Source organism: Temnothorax nylanderi, unplaced genomic scaffold, assembly GCF_030848795.1.
Source record: "Temnothorax nylanderi isolate EJ_2023f unplaced genomic scaffold, tnyl_v1.0 TNYL_tig0002_pilon, whole genome shotgun sequence".
Classification (NCBI taxonomy): domain Eukaryota; kingdom Metazoa; phylum Arthropoda; class Insecta; order Hymenoptera; family Formicidae; genus Temnothorax; species Temnothorax nylanderi.
In genome coordinates, this window is record NW_027249064.1 from 1,849,695 (window position 1) to 1,868,323 (window position 18,629).

The 18,629-nt window shown below is 36.3% G+C and overlaps 1 protein-coding gene and 1 long non-coding RNA gene across 10 annotated transcripts in view; one reads left to right on the forward strand and one right to left on the reverse strand.

Moving 5' to 3' along the window:
• Window positions 1-18,629, reverse strand: part of Glurb (metabotropic glutamate receptor B) — a 134,001-nt gene that overhangs the window by 68,968 nt on the left and 46,404 nt on the right. For 5 of the 9 annotated variants that reach the window (XM_071699347.1, XM_071699356.1, XM_071699337.1 and 2 more), the window contains one exon: window positions 15,217-18,356. In XM_071699347.1, the coding sequence (XP_071555448.1) occupies window positions 15,217-18,340 (3,124 nt within the window). In that variant the 5' untranslated portion in view covers window positions 18,341-18,356. Of the gene's footprint in view, window positions 1-1,130; window positions 3,727-6,251; window positions 6,767-15,216; window positions 18,357-18,629 lie in introns of those variants that run through there. The other 4 variants (XM_071699398.1, XM_071699390.1, XM_071699380.1 and 1 more) reach the window with 4 other exon arrangements.
• The window catches only part of LOC139768963 (uncharacterized), a 510,605-nt gene that overhangs the window by 50,865 nt on the left and 441,111 nt on the right, over window positions 1-18,629 (forward strand). The window lies entirely within an intron of this gene.

Consider the following 18,629-nt stretch of genomic DNA (forward strand, 5'->3'; position numbering starts at 1 on the left):
CTGACTAAATATTCAGTACTTGTGCTAAGTTAATTTCGTCTGAATCGTCCTTAGCAGTAACTTAGATATTCATACTATATCTCTGTTTTTGGTACAGCAATATGCAATATAAATATAGAAAAATCCGGCTTTATAAGAATTAACAGTCTTAATTGCCACGTACTCGTGTTATGAAACGTGACTGTCTGATCTAATCGTGTAATTCGATCTTCATTTTTCAGATACAATGTCTCTATAACTGTTTTATAGATTTGTAATTAATTTTTTTAGAGATATAATTCATTCGCGTTTATCACAATAACGAACATTTGATCTTTTTTAATAGACTTGAAAGGTACGATATATGAGAAATTAATACGTGATATATTTCGGATATCGACATCCAATTTATTCAACTTTATTAATCTGATTGAAACTTTATCAATTTACACATATAACTTTATTTTAGTACATACATATAGTTATATATTTTTCGAATCTATTACTATTTCTAATAATTTCTGAAAATCTGAGCAAAAAAAGACGTTTAGTACACAATAAATTTTAGTACCTAATTATTCTAATGCATTTTATAGCATTATGAATAGCCAACGAAAAGAGAGCTTATTGCGGTATTATAATACTAATCTGTTATTAAACATCATTATTGATGACATGTTGTTTTGCACGAGATAATGACGAAACGTGAATGATTTCACTGAATACTATTCACGTAATAGTGTACTGATAATATGTGTCGTTAGCATCGAACATCAACTTTGATGAGAAATTTATGTTCCATCACACATTGACATATATGAGTGCTTATAAAGAGTGTACGGACTTTCTCTTGAGCACTTGTATTAATTAGAGAACGATCCACAAACGATGAATAAGTTCACATATTAAACAATATTCAACAAATACGTGTTATTTATTGAATTTGTAATGCATCTCAGTAATAAACGATGAATTCTGATATTTGATAATTTTTATGAACGATCGTTGAATAGAAAGATAATAACGTAAAGATGAAAATACGCGATCTTAAGATCATTCTCAACTTGCTGTTTCCTTTCGTTCGAGAACAATTAATATACGAAGTAATAAAGAGCTCGCCATTAAGTTTCAATAAATCTACGAGTACCTACCCTTGATGAAATCTACCGCCATTTCAAGACCGTACGTATCCTTGTCGCAGTCATCGAGTATGTGCGCCCCGATCTTAACTCCCGGAACAATTTCTCGTTGATTGAGGATATCCAAGGTGTAGAGCATTGCCTCTAACGCTTGTACACCTCCCTGAGGCATCACGGGTCCGCACGTAAAGGTGTCCTCTCTCTCGTGAACCATCATCAAGCCACCCAGCACGAGATCACCTTCGACCACCGCTTCCTTCTTTATTGGCCAGCTAAAGTCATGGACCAGACCGTTCGGTTCCATCGATCGAAATTGGTGACGTCGATGTCTAATCGGATGATGTAGTTCATCGCGAAAATGACTCAAACGTATACTCATGCGATCATCATGGTGACGTAGCCTCACGGTGTCCGTCATCAAATCCACATATTTGTTCAATAACGGTATGCGCGTGATATTGTCAGTCTTCGAGATTTCGATTTTTCTGGCCCATTGTTTGATAGACTTGAAGCGTCGATCGTCGGCCGAGCAGATGCAGCTCAATAGTGCCAGAAGCAGAAACTTCATGACGTCATAATCGATAAATTATGTTGTTTGTTACTAATTTCGGGTTTCCGGCACGTTGTTGAATTCGATGTTGCCGTAGCTTTCGCTTGTCCGCCTCGGGCTTTGAATTCACGATGATTTACGTCCCTACTCTTCCTTGGCAATATGAACGGAAGAGCGATATCAGCTTTGAACGGAAGATCGGAGGCCTTGCGCACGATCGACGGAAAGGATGTGCCAGCGCGGATTGAGGGGGATTCGATTGATCCCGCTTTTCGTATTTCATATGTATAACGTATATCAGAAGTGAGCAGCAACTGATTCACAAGTGGAATGTTGCGCCATATGCTACTTTCAATTCGATGACACTTTAAGATAAAGATATTATATTGAAAAATAAATCATAATTTATAAAATCAATATCTTTAGATTCCAAAAAAATATATGTATATTGATGTATGTAAAATATTTAATTAACAATACTGGGAGAGGGCAAGATGACGAAAAAATATCCACGATTACCAACTTAATTGGAAATAAAATTTATAAGCTTTACAATTATAATTGAGGCGCATCTTGAGATTTACGCAGAAGGCATGTAGTTTCCTGAGGAACGATATGTCGCGACATATGCTACCAATATGCTAATGTAAGAAGAGAGCTTGAAAGTACAGAGGGACAACATACATGTGTCGCCACGATGCTCACGTAATCTTCCATTTGCTTTTATTATACAGGACCTGTCTTTCCCGGTGTTGCACATTTCTGCTATGCTTTGTGCAAATTTTATATGCGACCTCTAAGCTGTCACAATTTTTCAACTTTTTTACGTAAAGACTAAAGAATGAAATATGGCGCGTTAACTGTGAGTTTGCTCGTCGAAATATTTGCCGATTTAAACTGCGTCATTTACGCGTAAAAGTTGGAACAGATTTATCGCTGACCTGGATCTTACCGTTGTTTTCATAATTTATCATCTCCCCCTTTGATTCTCGAAAAAAAAAAATAATATTTATGACCTATTACGCTCAACACCCTTTTGCTTTGTTTTAACGTTTTATATTTAATTGGATATTAAAGTATTTTACGGGCAAATGTAACTGATGCTTCTTTTATTGATTTCGTGATTAATATTAAGCATACATAAACAACAAAACAAAAATATCTTTGAACGTGTTATTATGCTCTCCTGTATAGAAGGCAAAATACGGATTTATGCGTTAAAAACAATATACATTTAACAATAGCGAAATGAACTGAGTACACATCGTATCTATATAGACAATCATTATCTAACGCCATCAGATTGGCGACGACTCTGCTATCGGGTATTTTGATAGGTCTTCCGAGCTTCGAACCCGCAGGTGGTATCGTGCAAGCCACAAGTTTAAATTGCTCGGTCACGAAGCGCCGCGTTGCATGGCCGAGAAATTGCAGATGTGCGAGCGCGGGCGTGCGGTCGCGCGTCGATAACGACCCCGGGTTTCGTGTAATTAAAAACTTCGACGTGGCTACGTCGCTGGAAGTTGCGTTGTTCCTGGGTAACTTCCCGGCTTGCCGAACGATCGTCAGAATCGACGGACCGAGGTCGGCTGTAATTCGTTGTTGCTGAATGTATACCTGTTGCGCGACTCAAACTCCGACGGAAGTTTGATGGCTGCGCTGCACCGTGTTGGAATGCTTTTGCACGATTTCTTTCTGCACGCGGATATGCATTATTTACTTGCAGGGAATGCTCTATGATCTCTATGATCGTTCAATAGGAATATGACCAGGTGTCGGTCCTAGACGACCTGTTGCTCTCTGTCCCTACGTGATCGGTACTGTACGTGTATAGCGAAAAAGAGGAAGAGAGAGATGATTGCAATCAAAAGCTGGAGATAGAAGTTGTATTATAAATCGTGCAGAGTTTCTCTCAGATAAATTTGATGAATCTAGAATAGATGTTTCCTTAACGAAAATTTTATGGCTCAATTACACAGTTATTTGATATTCTGATATTCTGATATTGTGATAAAGACAAATTCGTGTTAATTAAAATTTATGATATTTTAACAGATAGTACAAGTTTTATATTTGATCTAGTTTTATATATTGGTTCTCTCTGAAGAGAAAAAATTTATCAATTAAGATGAATCTATGAAAGCATCTGTTAAGAGAAAAGGTGTAATAATTCATTACACATTCTGTATATCTGCTTTAATCGCAATTTTTAGCAATTTTCCTTATTATTTTAGTGAATTATACTAGTAATAACAATATTTTTATGATATAAACGCAATTTATAATATTTTGATTATAAATTTTACAAATAGCGTAATCAATTATTTTTATGAACACCAGAATTTATGTAATTTCTATATTATTATTAGTGAAAAGTTAATAATTCTCTTGTTATTATCAAATGATAACAGTATAGATATTATTATTATTAATTGAGAATTTATGCAAATGCATTCATCTTCCTACACTCTTTACTTCCTGCATCTCTTCAATTCTTTCTAGTAATATTTTGCACGAGTAATGTTATTTTTAACCTGAAAATTCCATAATGTGCAGTGTCGCGATGAACATCGTATAAATTACTAAATAGTATATAACAGTTCGGTAGTGATGTCGAAGCGTAGGTACGGGAAAGTCGATTTTGCCGACGGTGATAGGAGCCCCTCGTCTGTTTATTAACGGTGTGCCGTTTTTCGGATGCTAAATTTACGCTGATGATTGCAAACATCTGCTCGTCAAATCAATTGGTTTTCACCGTTGGTTTGACACGCAATCACGAGTCGGGATCGGTGATTGTTAGCAATAACGCGCGCGCGCAATTTTATAAAATAATGCACGACACAAAGAGTAAAGCAGTAATGAGCGAATAACTAAAAAGAAGAAAAAGAGAAAACAGTATTAACAAACAATAGAAACAGAATATAATAATTTTGCTCCTATGGTCTCTACAAAGTCTATTAGTTTTAGATATGATTAATTATTTACGTTTCATAGAGTAGTCGATATTCATATGCTTATTATAATAATATCATTCTTCTGTTGTTCTGATCTATATTTATGGTAATTAATATAATTTAGTATGCTTATATACGTATAATGATTAAATGGACGACTATTAATGTCATGCAATAGTTTACGATATGGCACATTTCTCATAACGTGAAAGTTACATAATAATTAAATTTGCTTACCATATACAAAACACATTTCATCTAATCGTCACTACTTTGAAATGATTTTATTTAAGATTATTTATTCTTTAATACATTTATCGTTATTTGTGATTGTCTTATGCGTAATTGATTATTAAATTAAATAGACAAAGAATAAAATAGATCATGAAGTCGTGATAATTTTCAAAGCTATCAGCTATACCGCGGCTAATTAAGCAACGGAGTTAATCGTAATTGCAAACCATCCAATTAATTGATGATTCACCGTATTCGGGCCAAAGTGCGGCAAGGATCTTCATTGAACTTGTATCAAATATGTCACAAAGCGACCGCGCAATTCGGCTTAGAACTAGATGAAATATAATGGACAATTTACATCTTACTCAAACTGTCGCCGTAAATTGCTCAAATCTCAATAGGATTCTGGATCGTACTTATTTCCTAAAGTTTCTATTTGGAGAGGAAGACAAAGTTACTTAGCCGTAGACTGTAACTTCGGTTGATACGTACTTCACGTACTCGGAATTTTTAACGATGTGATTTTGCAGAAAAGTTAGATTATGTCCTGATCAAGGTTCGGGGAAGTAATTTACTTGAGATTACACGACGACGCGATAACGTTCGGAATTATCCAAGGACATACATGTTTAAGTAAGATGGTTGCAATATGTTTCTTGATATAATTTTTTTATTGTAAATAAAGATCGCAGGGTGTGTCGTAGTGAATTATAACAAAACAACTTAAAAGTATAGTATAATGCTAACGGAAAAAAATGTTATGTATGTCGCACGATATGATATTGCTGCTATATTTTTTTAAATAGCATTTCTTAGTTATAATTAAATTTTCATCTAGAAAATGAATGTCGCACACGGTATGTTTGTTGTATTAAATTTAAACTACAAATTGAAAAAGCACCACGTATAAACTTTCAATTTAATTTTTTACTAGCTAATCGAAAATCTCGTGCACAATAACGGATTGTCAAATTGGACAATTCTATTTAATCAGAATTTATTCACGATTTCTTTATCCGCTTGTTTTTACGGTAGAAAAATTATTTTTTGTCTTGCACAAAAAAACTTGTTTAATCCTTTCACAGCGATTGTTTGTGTAACTCTCTTTATCAAAAATACATATCTCACAGATATATATTTTGAAAAACCGTTGAAAGAAAAAAATCTGCGTTTACAACGGTAAAACAAGTGATGTTATTTAGTGCACAAAAACGGTCTAAAAAAGTGAGTTGTTTTTTTCTCTCTGCTTAGGTGTTTTACACCTAATATTTCTTTCGTTGTAAATTATTTCCGGAATAAATTTAGATAAATGTATTTGAGTGAAGGAGGGTGTTATAACGGGCAATCGATAACGATATAATACCATAGCAATAAATCGTCGATGTCACATACGCGTGAGATAAATGTGCAATCGAATTGCAAGCCCGAGAACATTTCATCATCAGGGCTTCAAAAGGGTCTCTTTGCCAGTTAAAGTCCACCTATTTGATTACTTATTATCTTCATTTGAGGTTTCATTCTGTATTGCGCAAAGACGGTAACATTAATTCAATACACTCTGCCCACATTACCCAACTTTTCCGCGAAGCTTTACGAATTTCAAGATGCACGTGCAAAAAATTAGAAGCTAGGGTACTTTGCAAGAAGCTGTCATCTCTCTCCTTTCCGTCACTCGTATAACTCGTATAACACGCGGATTACCGGAAAATTGAACCTCGAAATCGCGAACGGCGGAAAACGAAAGGCAGCATCGGCGGGTGTAATTGGTGACTATATGATTCACAAAATTATCGTGCCGACAAATTTTGTGTCATATTCCGACGAAGATGCTTGATTTACTGCGTTTGTTAGGCCGAAAACGATTTGAAAAGGAGCACGCGCGCGCGTTACTGTGCTGTAGCAGCCACTGACTGGCTGGTGCGACTGCATCAACGCTACCCTCCTCGAACGTATCAACCCTCCTCCCTCCCTTCAATCTCCTCTCCTACTCTGCGACCCCTCTCTTCCTAACGGTCTGACCATTTTCTGGTAAGTCCTTTCTCTTTCCTGTGTCTTGGCGCCCTCTCTTTTCTGCTGTCTCGCATAACGATCTGTACTAATTCACGCCAAACGATTAAATAATGGCTAGAGCACTATTTTAACTTGAAGAGAATTTTCGAAGATAACGAGATGTTTTGCATAAACTGCAAATAACATCCGCATAGTGTTTGCAAGAAAGACGAGAAAAAAGATTCTAATTAAATTTAAGAACGTAATGCTGCTTTGAAGCTTTGATAACAATTATGCGAAAATACGAATTCAAAAGATTCTTTATTATATTTTAATTAATTATTTAAACCATGAATTGTTATCAATTTATCGATAAATTAATCACAGATATAAACTGGATTAGTAGGTTCTTGTAGCCAAAGATTATAGAAATGGTAAAGATAAAAAATAATATGTTTACATAATACTAAATCTTGGTTTTTATTTGAATGCATCTACTATATAGTATACGAGTAATGATAAATTTAATTAATTTTTAATAATTATTTCTATGAAAATAAGTATGGTAACTATTTGATAATAATAAATCATATCTGTTTTGGAATACTTCCTTGTCAAAACTCGCAGCGTAATTTCGTAGTCCGTGAGGTGAGTGGTCTCGCGCGGCTAAAATACCGCGGTAATTAGCTTACACGGCGATGTATACTGCATGCGGTACTATCATAACGGAAACAAGCCACCTCGCAACCATTAACGCGTACATCGCCGTTACCTGCATTCAAAGAGAGATGTCTTTTTCATCATACGTTTATAATTTGGTTTCGCCATATTGTCAGGTTATTTGGTTGTCTGATAGTTTTTTTTCATTCAAATAATCGAAAGAATAGATGAAAATGTTTTTTTTTCGCTATTTATTTGTTATGCGATTCTGATACGTAACTGGCGCAACGAATATTCCGCTGTTGTTTTATTTGCTCTGCAATTATCCTCGCGTTTCGCAAGTTTTGTTGCTAGTACGGCCTTCCGTACAGTTCTTTAATGTGTTGTACAGTCGAGTTGGCCCAAAAAACGTAACTAATGTGAAAAACAGAGCTAATGTGTGTGTGTGTGTGTGTGTGTGTGTATCGAGCATTTACTAACTGTTCCGAGGTAAAAACTATGCTAATTTGAAAGACATATGGTTAAATTCGGATAAGACGTAACAAGATTTGCCGTTTACGTTTTACGTTATCAATTATATTTTTACTACTCAAAGTGACAGTCTCTATTTCTGAGCATTTTCGGAATAAGTAACATTGTTAAACGATAAAGCAAATAATTGAATGATATCGCGATCGGATTTATCGCAGTAACCGCACAACGAAAATTGCATTAACTGGTATTAGGTCCTTTGCGAAATGTAGCTCCCGATTACATTTTTCGAGATACGGTTATACGAGGTCCGAGCTGTAACGAGGTATAATCTATCCACGTAATGATCAGGAACAGTAATTGGAGAAAAGTGCAGAACAGGCGAGAGTTGTCCAATTGGAGAGAAAGATTGTTCGGTTGCTTCACAGAAACGTATCGATTGTTAAAAAATCGACAAATTAATTTAATGCTATTTCATTTTATCCACTCGGAGAAATTCGAGATAGAAACGTCCTAGTACTCTAGAATCCGAGTCACTAGTATAGGATGTCGCGTTTAATTTTTGGTGAACGACGTTAAAACTACACGTTAGTCCAATAGCTGGGCTATAACCGAGGGAACGATTGGTCCGATTTGGCGCTGCACCAATCCTATACGATTAATTGATCGAGAAATTGAGAGCAATTTCTAGAAATGCGCGACATCTGTTACACGCGCGATAATGTCTTGAAATTCGGCACGTCAGCTGGTTACGACGCGTAATAGTTCATGAATATCTATTATGCTGTGCAACCATGCAAAAATGCGTGCGTAGAACCGTCTGGTAGCGTTACCGCGTGAGTGCATAAAACCGTCTGGTTAGTGCACGGTGCTTGTTAATTGAGATTTAATCTACTCCACTCTTTAAGACGGGTTTAGTTTTACGAGTATCAAACATGTGAAATTAGACAAAAGGACATCAGCAATGTGTAAAATCAATAAAATTAACACATTCATCGCTATGACGGTCATCGGTGATCGCCATGGAGCGACAGTCAAATAAATACGTCACGTATTATATCTTTGTGCAATTAAATACTACAAATTTACTACTATAAATTATTTAATACTATAAATTAAATGTTTTATTGTTCTTTTTAATGTGAAATAATTCAATTGGCGTGAAGGAAAAGTCACGTAAAATACACTTGGCGGTGAATATGTTAAGAGATATCTAATTATACGGAGATATAAGTAGTTTCACGATTTGCAACCTACCACACAAAACGTAAGGATGAGAGTGTAAAGTGACAGACAGCGATCCAACGCGTTACTATAATACTCTTAAAAGAATATTGGACGATCTTTTTGACGTTTTATTTAATCCGCTTATTGGAAAAGCGCATGAGGAAAAGGTAACAGAAATAAAACGATGCGCTATCCGGTTGCAGAACCTAAAGAGTCGCGACTGCACCGAACGGATTGCGAAATGGAGAAAAACGATAGTGATCACGTGCTTGGTGCATCATGGCCGCGGAAAATGGATTAGGCGTGTTTTTGTGCAGTTACTTATGAGATCACGTAGCCGGAGCCGGCTGAGGTGGCTTCGGAAATTCGTGCCGGAAGTCTTATATCTCGGTGATCAATTCTCTCGGGGCGAGCCGAGATAAGTTCGTTAAGTGCCGGGTCGCAACCGTGCAATCGACTGTGATTTGTTAAGAATATCTAAAGCTTTGCCTAGGATTAGCTTTCACCGAGTCGGGAGTCGTGATTTATAATAGATCCTTGTACGTTAATATAACGAGCATGAAACGTGACTTGAAAGATTACTTTTGTCCCATTATTATTCATCCGCAGAGCAACGTTCGTTCTAAATAGCGCTGTGTTATATGTGTATCTTTTATTTCGTCTTCTTTTGAATTCTTGCAAAAACGAATAATGAACATCATATGTCAACTATTGTAATTTTTAATACAAAATTTTATATTTTATGTTTTATATAAGAATATCAGAATTTCCAAGCTAATCTTACTTTGATTTAACCAAACTGTTATCACGCGTACGTCTTTTCTAGAGATAAATTTATATTACTAATTTAATTTAATTTTGTGAATTGAATTACCGCAATTATTGTAATTCTTTCATCATGGTGCATACCGCAGCTAAACATATGACATTACGGCTTGTCCTTTCCGCACAAAGTTATATGCTGGATATTCATTTAAGTATACGTCATTTTCATTCTTGCGCTCCATGCAACCATACGAAATTCCTTGCATTGCTTTTAGTGACGAGATAAAAATTATGAAAAAAGTACTTGTAACAAGCACTTTGATAAATACCTGAGGCCGAGCATAATCCTGATAAAAAAAAACCATTAAGTATCGCATACTAATTTACGGAAACTCCGGTTTAAATCTCGTTAGACGCTAGTGGTTTGAATCCCCGTGGTTTTTATTCGCAAAGCTTTTTAAGCCATAATATGATCCTAGACTATAACAAATTTATGACGAGAAAAGTTTGTTGGTTAGCTTTCTGTTCAAAAAAAGAAATACAAATAACTACATGCTGCCTTTTAATGTTCGTTTAAAATTTTTAATGCGTATGTTTCTACGTGACATACAGCAACTTCGTGCTAATATTTAGAACAAAGGCAAAATTGATTTTAAAAGTTACTATTGCGAGGATAGCATTTGTTTTGCAAATTAAAAACGTTTTTACAATACTTGTGCAAGAGTATCAACAGATGTAATATTCTGAACGCCAATTCCGTGACAAACGACTTCCGGCAATGGCGAAACAGTTTTTCGGACATTCGCAGAAAGTGATAACGCAACGGATAAAAGTTTCAAAAAATAGTCGATATAAAGGTATGTTACAACGTTAGTATTCTCGCACAAAGGAAGCAAGCGCACGTTTGATGTTCCGATATATTGGCCACGCGAGCACACGTTTAAATATTCCACCGCAGCGTAGCGTTCCCGTAACATTGATCAACAACTCGGGACTTGTAGGAGAAAGAGAGCAACGCGTTTATTGGCGCTTTCCAGAGAGAAGTTTTACGATACCTAAAATTTACATCAAACGATAGCGATTCGTCGCTTTGCTTAAAAATTTTATTTGTAAAAAAGTTTTCAATTGAAGATTGATCAAAGTTTGAATAAGTTTTGTTTTCGAGTTATATTTCTTTACCTTTAATGTCTTTTCAAGAATCTTCTCAATATATGCAGTGTAACAGATATACATATAATATTAAATATTTCTGAATCGGAATGAAGGATTGCTATTCGCAATCTTGCCGATGTCGTTAACATTTTCATAACAATAATAATTAACATTTTAACAAGACAGTTAGAATTTCACAGATTCTTCTCTATTCTTGCAAATGACTCTTTGCTTCGAATGAGAATGCCATTCCCCGGTGGAAATTCTGGTCTCATTAAATTTTCATAAAATCGTTATTACTGCTCACTTCCGTGAGGTACAGCGGTATTCGATTTTGCCATTATCTCCTGCTGTGGTGCCTCAGCTGAGCTGCACGTTGAAAAATGTTGTTTTTGAATCGTTCGTCGGGAAGCAAGTCGTGACAAATTGCTGTGCTCGCCACGAGAAGCAACATTATCTCGAGAGCTCGCGTGCAGTTCGAACGCAAAAACGTTCATATTTTAATGACAACAGGTACAACGTCGTTCACCGTTCAGTTATCAGATATGAATTCTGGTATTTACGAATGTACATCGAATTCGGCAAAATGTTTCAATATCAGTAGCGCTTTCAGTCACAGTTGAATTAAAAAAGAAATGGCAGGTTTTGATTACATTAAATTAGACGTACATATGTATGTATATGTATGCGGCATGTGCTTTATTTTAAAAATTTTTGCATATTTTAAAATAATCAAAATGCATCATGTGTTATATACTCTATTAATATTATGAGCCCTGCAGCGCGTCGAGAGTGATGTAAACATATTACTGTTTATTAACGTTAAAAGTTATCATTTCGGCATAATAATTCTGAAGATCTGCAGTCGTCGGTTCATGACAGTGAGATTTGTAAAGCATGCTATTATTAGCATTACATCTGGTGTCTTGCGAAACAAAGAGCAACAGCGACTCGACGAAACAAACGCGGCGAAATTACACTTTCGACTTAAATTAGTAAATTTTAGACGTTATATCTTCATTATCATCTGTTTGAAATCATCTTTTTGTATACTAGATTGTTAATAGATTAATAATTTTCTTACAATCATCATCAGAATTATCGTTATATAAATGATTAAATAGTTCTTGAAATATTTTTATTCCATAATTTTGTTTTTGTTTTCATATCTATAACGATTCTTTGAACTCTAAATGTCGTCCAAAGTGATATTAATGTCTCGCGTGACGATTGCGTTAGCATAATTTCGCTATACACTCTGCACATGCGGAGAACGAACTGTATCATAGGTAATAATAATTACAGACCGCAATGTCCGCGACGCTCTCAATGGGAAATTCAGCATGCAATATTAATTAACGGCTTATAAAGACCTATCGATTTGAAGATTATCTTCACATACCGAACATGTTGAATTAATTCGGTTTAGCTATCTAGCTGCTCTTGTTTACGTGGTATACCACTTTATTATGAAAATGCATATACTTATATATAGTGGATCAGTATTTGCACACCCAGTTTTTTTACAATAACTTTATTCGAAGGATAATATTACATGTATTGTATGTAATAAGTTACTTATGGACATAATTCGTAATTATATATTATTCCTTCGAATAAAGTTATTGTAAGAAAACTGGGCGTGCAAATACTTTTTTGATCCACTGTATATCCACTTGCGTCAAATTTATCGCAAAGAAAATATTTTTTGATACTATATATGATTATTACATTAATTACACATTATAATACGTGATTTATGTATAATTATACGCGTATATATATATTATACATATTATTACAGGATTTATATTAAGAGTTTTACCGCGAACTGAATTATGTAAAATATTATTTTTTATTTTTTCTTGTTGTTGTTTATTTAAATACTTATTTTTAATTACATCTATGTTTTGTTTCGATAACGTGGAAATTTATGAAGCAGTACTTTCATAGATTTCTTGAAAATTGTTCTGTAAATCACATTGCGTCTACGATGCAATGTAGAAGTGAACACGACAATTCTTGAACATGTCAATAGTACAAATTAGGGACTTCTAATGGCAAAGAGGAAGTATATCTCGGTGAGCTATTGATATATTTACTGAAAAATTTAACCATCTAGTTTTTCGACAAAATTTAATAAATCCGCTTTCGTTTGCTGATGATTTTTGAACTTCCTGGGATTTATCCACGCCTATAAGCCGCTTATAAATCTCTCTTCCGGGAAAGTATCAATAAAACCGATTACGACCATCGTGAATATCAACGAGTTGGTGCCAGCTGGTAGAACGCAAGTTTACAGCGATGCAGTATCACGCGTTCACCGACGGCTATTAACCCAAGTCAAGATTAAATATATGGATCGAATAGGGAATTCATATTCCGCATAGTGAAGATAGTTCACTTGGGTGTACTATCCGTTGAATAATACAACGACAATTTTTCGGATGTTATCACTGTGCAGCTGGTATCGCTGGGGCGTGTGACTTTCTCTACAACTGCAACGTGACTTTTGCTGAGACTGGTACGGAAGAATTATATCGTATGCAACGCGACTGCTTGCATTTCTTTTGAATTACAAATGATTCATACTGCCCCAAGCAAACGTGTTAACTCGAAAAATTACATTTTCATGGAAACTTTGTGGATTGGAAAAGAAGCTAGAATTTCTCTTAGATCATTTTAGAAGAGAAAATTATGCTCTTTTGCGATATTATCATCAAACAAAATGCTTTGTACAATTATTTCAAAAGAACAGATACATTTGCAAATTAAAGTTAAAGTAATTCTTCTATGATACGATATTTTATAGAAGAGAATCTGTGTTGAAAACTGAAGTAGGGGAAAGAGTGCTCTATAAATTTTATAGACGCGATCGATGCTTGATATGGAGCTTTATATTTCTATAGTTTATACTGACAGCGACAAAATGCGCAGAAAGCCCAGCGTACGATAAATCGCGTAATTTATCAAATGCTGGCGTTTCTGTGGGGTAGTCGGTACTTTGTGAAAAGCTCGATGGATCTTTCCCGACTTGGAAATTTACCGACAGCCGGTCGGAAATTTACCGGTAGTTGAATATGCTTCTTCAACATTGTAGAACGTTGGCCTACTGATGTTTAATTTTTACCTTATTTATCCACTCACATATATACAAACTTATATTTAAATATAAAATGCCTATCGTAATTAATACTGCACCTATTGCAATCTTCGATGAAAAAAGGAGATATCGAACAATGAAAATATATTTACTGTTACAATAATTTTTGAATTATTGAAGCGAACAAACAAGATAGTTATTTTAACATAAACAAAATAACTATCGATCAATATGTGTATGAAGAATTAATAAATAGATTTAAAGAGAGATTTAAAAGATATTTGACTATATTCTCTATCATACAAATGTAAATGGATTAACAATGTGACGGGTGTGATGTGAGTGTGTGTGTGTGTGTGTGTATACACATGTATAATATATGTACATATATTTTTCGCCTTGAGCGTATCCAATCATTATACTGCGCAAGGCAGAGAAATGAGTTAATACATGTTGATTTCGCTAGCTTAATTTTCCTGATTTATTGGAAAATTCTCTGGAGATATTATAGACCTGCGGTATAGCAGTGTTTTCAATAGTAAAACAATATATCGGGAATTCTCTTAGGAGAAATATGAAATATTCAAACTTGATTTTGTTTGGTTTTGCGCAGGAAGGCAAAATTAGCGAAGCTTATTGTTAGATCTAGTTTTAATCTAAAATATAGGAGAATAAAGTCATAAAAGTTAAATCCGTAAGAATGAAGGAAAGCAATGTTAAATTATAAGGTAGGAAAGCGATGTAACACTACTAAAGAAGAGACGAGTATTTACACGATTCATAAATCAAATGTCAAGTTTAATGTCGTATTTCTCGGACCAATTTAATGTGAGAATCAGATACGAAATACTAGATCTAACTTTTTCATCGCTTTTCGCGATATTATGATTGATAAAGATTCGCTGTACGAAGCGTACGATATCACGTGCAACATGCGTAAAGAAGGACATGATCATCATGCTCCGACATTGCATACGTACGCATACATACCCTTAATGAAATCCACTGCCATCTCAAGACCATAGGTGTCCTTGTCGCAGTCATCGAGTATGTGCGCCCCGATTTTGACGCCAGGCACAATCTCCCGGTCATTGAGAGTGTCCAGCGTATAGAGCATGGCTTCGAGTGCTTGAATTCCTCCCTGAGGCATCACACGACCACATGTAATTCTATCTTCCCTTTCGTGCACCATCATCAGTCCACCGAGGACGAGATCACCTTCCACCACTGCGCTATGCTTTACAGGCCACTGATCCGAAAGCACGTCACTAGCCGATGAGTCGATGATATTCTCCATGGTGATGCTTTCGAAGACACCTCGAGAAGGATCATTGTTCTTTTGTGGAAGTGGGTCAATGGTCCATACGGATTCGTTACCGTACGCTCCGTGTTCCCCTTGCGAATTAATGAGCTCGGTCGAAGACACTTCGAAGGCGTTCTTGTTCGTAGCGTCAGATATTCGCACATTTGCCTCGACAGCTGGAGGAACCTCTTTCGGAATAATAGAGTTGTCTATTTTAGTTGTCGCTCTCGATCGATCGTGCGCTTCGATTAGATACGGCGTTTCTACCGAACTGACGTTAAATGTCTTCGGAGCATCTATCAACGATATCTCTGATGAATCAGAAACGTTAGAATCCATTCTTGCCGGAGCATTCGTGTATCTCTCATCGTGATTAGTCGTCAATGGGGTCGATTGCCACTCTTTCTGAAATTCTCTGTATTTCGAAGACGGCGGTGCTTCCACAGATGTAAGAACTTCTTTCGCGCTAGTCGATATTTGATCTACTTTATTTGTTTCAGTTGTCGAAATGGATGGATTGGCGGTAAATTCGATTAGCAAGTTCGACGCTGTTGTTGCCGTATCGAGTGTCTTCCACGTGCCGCTGTCGAATTCAGTTGACGTCGAAATTCTCGGAGTATTCCGATCTTCGTGGCGTTTATATCGTCGATACTTTGAGTTATGAATACCGTCGCTTCGTGAATAAAATCCAGATCCTTCATGCATGTCTCGATGATTTCCACCTCGTCTCGTCGTAACTCTGACATTTTCTAATCCGGGCTCATCCGTAAGTTCGCTCGATGACTGCACATGCCCATTAATCTTCCGCATTCCGATCGAATTATCGCCGACATTCGCTGCACCGAAAAAGATAGATACGCTCTCGGTTGAAGTTCCTCGAGGTTCATCGCGGTCGTGTTCCAATCTTCCATCAGTTGTCTCAGCGATGCGTGGAAGTGTACCGACATTGATTGCATGAAATTTCTGTGAGTATTTCGGGCGGCCATTAGGTTTTTGGTCAAGGAAGCTATTGAATTTTGCGGTTGTCGATGGATTGGAGATATTCCAAAGGCCGATTCGAAACGCGTCACGAACTCCGGCCTCGAACTCAGTTCTCCGCCGGCGCTCGCAGTCCGCGTCAGATCCGACGTGTCGTACGTGTATCGGATTCCTTTTCTGCGTGACTGAAATACGCACTGGCATCTGATAGTCTAAGTTCGATTCATCGATTCCCTTGGTAGATAAATTAGTTGGTGACGGGTCAGGCTCGATTCCGAGCGTGTCGTGCGTTGCGTAGTTTGCAGCAGCGGTAATCTCTTTTTCTTCCGTTTTTTTTCTTATACGCATCTCGCCAAGTTTCCTTGTTTTCCTATTTATACTTGCATTAATATCGCTTGTTGAAAAATAATATTGACGTCGCTGATCAAATATATCGCTTGCCTTTAATTCGTTCTTTTTTCTTTGTAAAAAGAGACGCTTCGTAAAGCTGGCTCTTTTCTTAGCGAAATGGTTATTGAGCGAATTTGATGCGCGAAAAGTGAACGAATCGACGCTGTTCCCGTTTTCTTTTTTGTTCCCGTGTGTATCTGTACTTACTTTAAATCCTACCTTTGAATATTCGTTGCGTTTGTACGCTTCGGCTGATGCTAGAAACTCATTCACTTTATAGGATTTCGATTTTGAATACTCTGAAGAGGGACTTACGGTATTTTCTTCATCACCAACTTCTCCGTTTACGCTCGAGATTTTGGAGTTGAAGATTAATGTAGTCCAGGTGACGGCCACGGAACGTTGGTACGGTGAATTCTCTATGATTGCGTTATCTGTAGTAGTTGTAATAGTTTCATTCCCACGACTCCGATTTACCTCTGAACTTGAGTAGTTTGAAAAAGTTGGCTCTACTCTTTGAGATTTGTCGTTGACTCTAACGTAAATCAATTTATTCGTGCTGTTTTTCGTCAGCTCGGGACTTTGGCGGGAATCTCTTTCGTTCCTATTATGTTTGTGTGCTCCGTCGGCGTATCTGGACACGATAATTTCCGCTTTCGTAGTTTTGAGTTGCGAGATATCGGAATTTTTCAACTTCTGTGTAGAACTGTCTTTCTCGCTACGCGAGTTCTTTGTGAATTTGTCGGGGAAGAATGCGGTCATCCCGTTTTCTCCACTAAAGATTCGATCCCTCTCGTACTTTTTCCACCGTCCGCCTTTCTTGTCATGCGCCTGAATATCGTGTCTTATCGTTCCCATCTTTTTATGATCGTTCAAGAACACGTAGATGGTTCTTTCCTTACGTCTTTTCTTTCTCGAGGCACTTTTCAGCTCTTGGGATGTAGGTGGCGGCGGACGTAGGCTAGACATGAACTTAAGATAATTCCTTGTATTCTTCGATTTTTCCATAACGATAACTTTCGACAACCATACTTTTCCCGTTCTTTTTGTAATCAGTCGCTCACTTTTGTCGTCGCTGTCTTTCAAGTATTTCGTTGTAGCTATTGCATTTGACATCGCAATGCGCTTTTCATAGCCATTGAGTCGTGAATCGCGATTTTCCGTATTTTTGAATTCCAGAGAAACTGCTTTTACATGCATTGATGAACGATCATTTGATTTGAAATTCTCTCTTGCGTATCGTAACCTAGAATAATCGACAACTTTCTTATCGAAAACGGGATACGTTGCTCCATGATGAACATTGTCTTCATTGTTGTTTTGTGGTTTCTTGAGAATTCGTTCGCCAGCTAAGCCGCTATTCAAAATCAGGAATATCGTCCATGTGACCAGAACGGCCGTCCAACCAAAGTTTCGCCACATCACATCACCTCTTCGTCGCATTTATCATTGCCAAATCCTGGAAAAGATAATCAAGATATTTCATTAATTACAATTATTTATTTATATTTATTAATTTATTTCAAAAGATTTACGCGTGGCCAATACAAAGTTATATATTTATTTATTAGTTTTTAGATTGCACGGTTTATATTTGTAGCACACAAACATAGCATATGAAATATTAGGCAAAACTATATTAAAGTAAGATAGTGCGTATATATGTAATTAGTTTTTGAATAAAAGTAAAGAAAAACGGTGTAAAATTTACATTGTACACTTAGTATCAGTT